The sequence below is a fragment of the Centroberyx affinis genome, unplaced genomic scaffold, assembly GCF_046629955.1.
Source record: "Centroberyx affinis isolate AG114_WGS23_722 - 3 ecotype Tasmania unplaced genomic scaffold, CSIRO-AGI_Caff_v1 ptg000120l_1, whole genome shotgun sequence".
In the NCBI taxonomy this organism is placed as follows: domain Eukaryota; kingdom Metazoa; phylum Chordata; class Actinopteri; order Beryciformes; family Berycidae; genus Centroberyx; species Centroberyx affinis.
Window position 1 is genome coordinate 569505 of NW_027278821.1, and position 8429 is coordinate 577933.

Below are 8429 nucleotides of genomic sequence, written 5' to 3' on the forward strand. Positions count from 1 at the left end.
AGTATACATTGGCCTATTTCTTACACAAATCTGTTTGCTAAAATATTTTGCTGTTTCATGAAACATTTTAGCCTTAGCCTTGCATTCCAGACATGGCCAATTAGGCATATGGATTCATGTTTGTATACATTATCTGCAGTTCAACATGAAACTTACCAAATAATTATTTAAACATATAGTCACATTAATTGAAAACTATGACCTGTTTTAGGAGCAAAAAAAAAACAAAGTGAATTGACTGTAATATCTGGGTCGCTCTGGCTCTCTGTCTGGGCAGCTCTTTCTCTCCAGGCACCAACTGTCTGGAGATTTCACTCATTTTTTCTCTCTTGAAGCATTCAACTGCTACTAAAACATTTGACAAGTCCAAACCTGATATTTTGAATAAAACTAACATCTAACTTCCTGCAGTGAGGGGCTGGGTTCTGGCAGAAATTCCTCTGAAATTGCACTAGAGCCTTCTAATGCATGTCTGACATACTGATGCCCTTACATCACTTAGTCTGTTTTTCTTTGCGTTGTTTTGAATCGCCCTCTTTGTAATTAACCAATCAGTCAGTCAGTCACCGTGTCAGTTATGGCATGATGACAATGTGTGTGTGGGAGTGTGTTGAGATGGGCGGGGGGTGCAAAGTATGTATGTGTACATGCATTTGAACGTGCGTCTCTCTGTAAGTGTTGCAGCCTAAACAGTTAGATATCATCGTTGGGAGGAGGACAGCCCGGTTGCAGAGGTCAGTTCCAGTCAGATCATTCCAGTCCGATGCCATGCGGCCCTTTGATGTCTAGAGCGCTGCCCGGTGTAGCTGACAGACACAAGTTAAAGCCGACTGGGCCTGTGGAGAGGGTGAGCCGCAGGAAGTGTGAAGCACGAGACTCCTCAACCCCTGACCGTGTGCGAAAGTCCACAGTTGGACGGAGTATGAATCAAAGACTCAGTCAGAGGTGAATGGGTTTTTCTCTTGTCCCAGCCTGGGACCAAAACGAGAAATCTAGTCTCTCTCCCTGGGGCTAAAGCCAGTGATGTAGTGGTAAATACAAATAAATTATGACCTCCAGTCTGAGGTTATAAGGCAAATATCCACCAGTAGAAACATAAATCAACTAGAAAAGCATGAATTTATGCCCTTTCCCCTTTAAAAACCCTATATCCTCATATAACTTACATCAATTTGATACCACTTACCATGATGTCTACTATGACTTTACATCATGGAGACTTATGTCAGCCTAAAAACAGGTGGGTAAACTCTATCCCACAAATAAAAAGGTGGGTAAACTGAGGTTCAGTGGGTTTACACTGAAAAAAATCTCCATCTTAACAAGACATTTAGTCAATTATTGAGTCCCAAAATTGCAATTTTCTTAACATAAGTGAAAAACTTTCACTTGTTTCCAATGCAAATCAACTTGTTTCAAGAATTTTGTATAATCAAGTGTCATTTGATCTGCCTTTTTATGACCTATTTCAAGATATCGACACTCATTTCTAGAAAAATCCTGAAACTGCATCGGAAACAAGTGGAGTTATCTCACCTCATTGGCAGAGTTTCACAAAAATAAGACTTGAAGGCTGAAAATGAGACTAAATGACTTGTTAAGACGGACAGGTTTTTTTTTGCAGTGTATTCCCTCCACTACATCCCTCTTTCCAACACAGTGGACCAGACAGCTTCAGTACGCTCAGTGCTTGCTGGACGCGGGTCAGATACACAGTCAGCAGGTCACGGTCTGATACACTGCAGACAGAGAAAAGCCCAAGCCATGCTGAGTCCAGTGGAGCTTAAGACAAACAGGCAGGGGAGTGGTGGACTGGAGAGAAGAGAGCAGATTTCCAGCATCACGTTTTCACCTCTTATTGTCCCTGTTTGTGTACCATCACTGAACACAGGGAGGCACACTGCTCACATTGTTGTCTTTGGACATTTAGGCCCATGTTGTTCCTACTAAGACAGAAGCTGCTGAGGCTCATCACTATCACTCTTTGAGTCAAATGTGACAAGCTGCAGTGTGTTGCAAAGCATAAAAGTGCTGCTGAGTTCATATTCCTGTCATAAATCCCTCCATCCTGCTGCCCTCGAGTCTTTTTCTGGGCTATTAGGCAGACATTGTTGGGCATAGATGGTCATGTGGAAAGCAGGACTGGAATTAAAAACCCTTTATTGGCTTGCATATTTCACCGCTTTTTGTATGGACACCGACAATGTTGTCAACAATGACCTGCGCCGGGTTCAGCCAAGCGACCAAACTGTAATTTGAAGTGCGTCAGCAGCTCATCCAGACTCACTTTGTCCGCTCCAATCCAAAGCCAATTAGTCAAAAATTTGGATACCAGCGCTCATTTACAGCCTGTGTTGGACACAAAGCTTTTTCATACCAGCTTTTCATCAGACTCCAGCGCTCTGTGGCAGGAATTCCCAAATGTTTTCATGATGAGGATTGATTTGGTTTAGACCACAAACCTCAGTCTGATAAAGGTTTTGTCTCTGAGACCCCCAACTAATAACATTTTGCGGTAACACTTTACAATAAGGGTCACTAAGTAAAGGGTTAGTTAATGCTTAATAAGCATTAACTAACCCTTAATTAACAGTTAACTAATGTGTCTGGTAATCATTTACTAATGGTGTTCATGTTAACTAAGGTATTAATATATACATTATTTAATAGTCATCTTTATAAACTATTAAATAATGTATAAATTAATACCTTAGATAACATGAATACCATTAGTAAATTACACATTAGTTAACTGTTAATTAAGGGTTAGTTAATGCTTATTAAGCATTATTAAGCATGAACTAACCCTTAACTTAGTGACCTGTAAAGTGTTACCCATGTTGCTGTCTTTCTCTAATATAGGTGGGGAGAGTGAAATTTATTCTTCTTATAATCTTCCTTCTCTTTTTCTGGGATCATTTCTAGTGAATCAAATGACACTGAAGCCAAACTACCCCTCATTCTCCTGCGGACCCCCTGACACCCCTCCACACCGGCCTCATAGAGGTCCGCGGGCCCCAGGTTGGGAAGCCCTCCCGCTCGGTGCAGCGAGGCTGCGAGCTCCATGCCAGCTCCGGACGAACTGGAATGTTCCTTTAAGTCAGAGAAAAATGCGGAGGAGAGGCGGAGCTGCGGAGCGCTGTCACTCTCTCTCTCTCTCTCTCTCTCTCTCTATATCTCTGTCTCTCTCTCTCTCTCTCTCTCCTTAGAAATAGATCCGCGGGGTAAAGCAAGCAAAGCCACTGTAGGGGAATAAAACAGGCTGCAGGTCCCGACGGACGGAGGCGAGCCGGACAGAGCTTCACTTCTCAGGATTGTTGTTGTTGGTGTTTTTTTGTGTGCGGCTGTGTGAGATCGCACACTATGCGGGATCCTTTTCCTCCCCGCCACGGATTGAGTTACTGCCTTTGGATCGCAGCTTGAGTGAAAGAGAAAGTCCACACGGGACTGGAACCTGCGCACTTGTCTTTCTTTGCCATTGCGGATGAGCTCTCGCATCTACTGGATCCTCCTGAAGAAACTCCGATTCATTTCTCTGAATCACTAGACATCGCAATAAGGAACGATGCTTTTGATTTTAGCTGTGATCGCTACGGCCGTGCTGTCAGATGCAGGTTAGTAGGGTTTTTTCCCCATTAACTCACACGCGATCATGGTAAACATCCTATTGTGACAGTTATTGTCACTGCTGCGACAATGTAGCGTTCCCGATGTCGGGGACAAGTGCAGCAGCGCAGAAAAGTACATTCGTTTGGCTGAAAGCGTTGCCTCTTTGGATTCCACACACGCGAGACTACGCATATTATAATAAAAGTTGATCTTAGAATAATAAACTCAATCATTAGGTTCGTTTCCATATTAACCCCTAAGAGGATCCGAACAATAGGGAGGTGTCTGAGCCTCACTGTCGTTCATTGCCACTGACTTGGATGGAGGTTTGCTGTAAAAAAAAAATCAAAAAAAAAAAATCAAAGAAATAGAAATAGAAAAACAGTCAGAATGAATAGGAAGGACTAGTCTGATGAGAGGCTTCACTCTTCCCCTCTGTGACCTCCCCACCTGCAGTATAGACAGTTATGTAATTCTGCATGTCTTCGGTCAAATATGTGTCTATGTGTCTATTTTGGAGGCCCCCTGACATGAAAAGGTTCGGCAGCCCCTGGTTTTAGATGATAAATCCTCTATCCGGGCCGTTAGAAGGTGTCGGTGCGGCCCTGGAGGGCTGTAAAGCGTCTGGAGAGGCGTCTGCAAGCTGCTCATCCTCCCGGAGCTGCCAAACTTTATCTGTGTCAGAGTCCACGCTCCCCGCGGTCTGTGGCGGGCAGGTGCACAATGCCTCTATTATCCTCTTTTGCATAACATTTCCGATCGAGGTAAATCACTTGACTTGTGTACACACACTGAGTCACTCCTATCCTCCCTCCCTCGCCCGCCTCACTCAGACATTCTCTCTCTCTCTCTTTCTCTCTCTCTCTCTCTCTCTGGCACTGTTAGTTACACTTAGAGGTGTCAGTTCATTATGGGCAAAGTCCCAATAGGATCATTTGCTACCAAAACATCCAAACCTGCTCATATAAAGAGATTAAATTCCTGGGGACATAATGGAGCGATGGCTGATTACTGACAAGGTATTGTTATGTGGTGAATGTGATAAGTTATTAGAGGTATAGGTCACCAAACTATCAGATTAAAGGGGACATTGGTTCAGAATGCTCCTTTTTGAGATACGCTTCCAAAGACATTTCTGGCAATTTGAAATGATAAAAAATGATAAAAAAAAAAAAAAGTACAAGAACTTTGGCCTCAGTTGAGCTAAGGCATGATGAGTGCCACACCCATGCTTTCACTCTTTCTTTCTTGTTTTCTTAGAAAGCTGTTATGTCACCTCAACCCATATTTGCCTGCCCAGTGCATGTGTAAACTTCTCTCTCTCTCTCCCCCTCCCTCTCCCTCCCTCCCTCCCTCCCTCCCTCTCTCTCTCTCTCTCTCTCTCTGCAGGCCCGTCCGTGGAGGTGTTTCGTGCCGGAGTGGCCCCCCGCTGCGAGAGCCGGGCCTGTAACCCCCGCATGGGCAACCTGGCCCTGGGCCGCCGCATCCTCACGCAGACCGTGTGCGGCAACAACGGCACCGAGCTCTACTGCTCCCACCCCGACCCGCAGGCCTGCAGCGGCGCCAAGTGCGGCAAGTGCAACGCCGCCCTGCCGCTGCTGGCCCACCTGGCCGCCGCCATGGCCGACTCGTCCTTCCGCCACCCCAACACCTGGTGGCAGTCGGCCGAGGGGGCGGAGTCCGAGACGGTGCAGCTGGACCTGGAGGCGCAGTTCTACTTCACGCACCTCATCGTGGTTTTCCGCTCGCCCCGGCCCGCCGCCATGACGCTGGAGCGCTCGCAGGACTTCGGCCGCTCGTGGAGGACGCTGCAGTACTACGCCGCCAACTGCAGCGCCGCCTTCGGCCTGGAGGAGGGGAAGGCGGGCGCGGGCCGGGACGGAGCCTCCTGCACCGCCAAATACTCCGGGGCTTATCCCTGCACCCGCGGAGAGGTGAGGGGGGGGGAGCGGTGTGTGTGTGTGTTTCCGGCCTTCTTTCCACCTGCCGTTAACATGTGTCTCCTGTCTAGGCTGTGTCTGTGTGTGTGTGTGATGTCGCTGGGTTGCATTTACACCTGACATTAAAGTTAGTCTCAGGTAAACACACTGGAACTGACAGTAAACACTTTGTCTCACTTGTTCCCCATTCAAAAGTATCCTGACAATCCATTTATGACAAGAATGAGCTGCCTGCCCTTCCTGGTTGGATCCATGCACTTTGTTTATTTCCATTTGCATAGTTGTTATATGTGGACTGGAGACGCATTTGCATTTACACTTAATGTGGCCAAATGCAGCCGATGCTGGTTTGGGCAATCTGATCTTCAACGCATCTTGGTTGCATTTACATCTGGATTTGATGTGTTTTTGCTCAATCCAAATATGATGGGATCACCCAGGAAGCATGTTAATGCCAGGTGGAAAGGAGTGCCTGTGTGTGTGTGCATGGCATGGCAGTATCAGTTTACAAACCCAGGCTCGCTGTCAGTATAGAAGGATACACATCTGCATTGAAACAGGATGGAGGATGGAGATGCATTGCCTTCATGCTTTGTTTTAAATACATCCTTCTTATTGCAACAAATCTTGTTCTGGCTTTGTAAAGTCATGCAACACGCTAAACACACTGAGCAGAATAGAAGCAGAGAGCAACCAGGTGGGGGTTGCTCTATGTGTGTGTGTGTGTGTGTGCATGTGTGTGTAGGGGCACATTGACTGTAGCACGAGAGGGCTTCCTGCAGCCCATTGATGTTTAATTGAAGCAGTGTGTGTCGGGAGCTGCGGCGCATATGTGTGTGTGGAGGCGCATGCCGAGCATAGCGCCACTCCGCGCTCCCAGCAGTGATCTCATGTGTAATGCGTGTTTACTTTATGCTCTCCTTGACGGGCTATGATTCCCTCCAAGTCACCCTGACGGCATTTTATGGCCTGATTCTGCATCGCAAACCTCACTCTATACTCTAGGTGTGTGTGCGTGTGTGTGTTTTACTAAGACTCAAGAATGCAGGGAAAACCCCAGGTATGTGTGTGTGCATGTGTGTTTGTGTGCCTTTGCGTGTATGAGACGGAGACAGAGAGAAAGATGGTGCTTTTCACGCATTTCTTACATAATTCCCTCACTTTAGGTATGAAAATATCAGATGGTTCTCATCTTTGACTCTCTCTGCGTCTGTGCTCTGCATGTTGGCTTCCGTTCCACTCAGCCACCTGTGCTAGGAGCGTGACCTTTGACCTCTGACCCCTCAACCGGTGACCCCGAAGTCAGCAGAGGTCAAGCAGCTCCCTGACAGACCCGGCGCAGCTGCTGCCGCTCAGCCGCTCGCGCTTTGTTCCCCTCGCTACTGTATATTTATCTTGTGATTGTTCATCGCCCTTAATGCTGACAGTTAAACTGTCTGTGGCCCGAGCAAGGCGATGACAGCAAGGCATGTCATATATCGTACAGTGTGTGTGTGTGTGTGTGTGGGGTGCACATGGATTAGATTAGATCGGATTGGATTAGATAAGACTTTAATGATCCTTGTTGGGAAATTGGACTGTCACATATGAATAAGATATAAAGCTATAAAAAAGATATGAAGATATAAAACCACTGATGCAATGCCAAATAAACAGGCTAAGCACAGTCTGACATATAATTGGTGATCATCATGACCCAAGCAACCATCAATATAAATGAAAATCAATAATATTTTCCAAAAAACCATTGATTTATACTGTATTAAAATCATAAATTATATATCCCCATATCTAACTTTGATCAGTTTGATAGCGCTTACAATGATGTGCACTGCGAATTCAGCCCATAAAGATTTATGTCAGCTGTAAAAGGTGATAAAGTTAAATAAAAAGCTGTGTAAACTGAGTTTGGGTGGGACTGGCATGCATGTGTGTCTCATGAATGTGTGGAACTGAGAATGTGTGTGTTTCATGTGTGTGTTTTTTCAGTGTATCAAAGCATGTTGGATTGCATGCGTGTGTGGAGCGTTTGAGCTTCCGCGATCAGATAAGCATGAGCCGTGATGGATGGCGGGGAGGAGAGGGGGGTGGGGGTGGGGGTGGGGGGGTGGCGGGGGATTTCGTAGCTCGGAGCGATTACAGGGAGCAGGTCTTCTCAGCTTTCTGCCTCTCGTCTTTCTCCAGCAAACATGAAAGCATGTCATCTCTTGCGCTGAAAGCTTTGCGTGTTCACCTGTAATGTGGGGAAAAGGTAGAGTGCGTGTCTGTGTGTGTCTGTGTGTGTGTGTGTGTGTGTGTGTGTGTGTGTATCTGTGTGTGTGTGTGAGCATGCAGGGCTCCTTGCCTTATTTATGAGGTCAGCTGGGCTGGAAGAATGTGAGTGTTTGTTGTAGAGACTGACCTCCTTAGGGAAGGGAGCAAGGCAGACTGGCCTACACACACACACACACACACACACACACACACTTTTGCACAGTTCCTCAAGCATGCACACACGTCCCATGCTCTTTCAGATAAACACATACAGTCGGTTCTCCGTCTGTCTGCTGGGAAGGAAGTGCTGTTGCTCTGATGGATGTTGGTACTGTTGGCTAGACACCCACCTCCCCCCCTCTCTCTCTTTCTCTCTCTCTCTCTCTCTCTCTCTCTCTCTTTCTCCTTCCATCAATGCCCATTGTGCCTGTTTACCAGATTACAGTCCACAGTGCTTTGATGGAATTAGGGCTGTTAAAGCCAGACTTACATTATTTTTCAGCCCGAAACAGGAAGAGAGATTACGGTGGACTAATGCCCAACGGTGAACCTGCTGCCTCACAGCTCTGTGAGAGGAACTTAAAATGTGGCTTCTTTGGCCTGCAGCATTTGTCTAAAAAGTTTTGG

General features: G+C 46.4%; 1 protein-coding gene across 1 annotated transcript; it reads left to right on the plus strand.

The window, feature by feature from the left end:
* Positions 1–3235: 3235 nt before the first annotated feature.
* ntn4 (netrin 4) lies at positions 3236–5543 on the plus strand (the record flags this gene model as incomplete). Its single annotated transcript, XM_071528307.1, has 2 exons — positions 3236–3614; positions 4999–5543. Coding segments are annotated over exons 1-2 (594 nt in total), but the record flags the coding sequence as incomplete, so codon positions are not given.
* Between the last annotated feature and the right edge of the window lie 2886 nt (positions 5544–8429).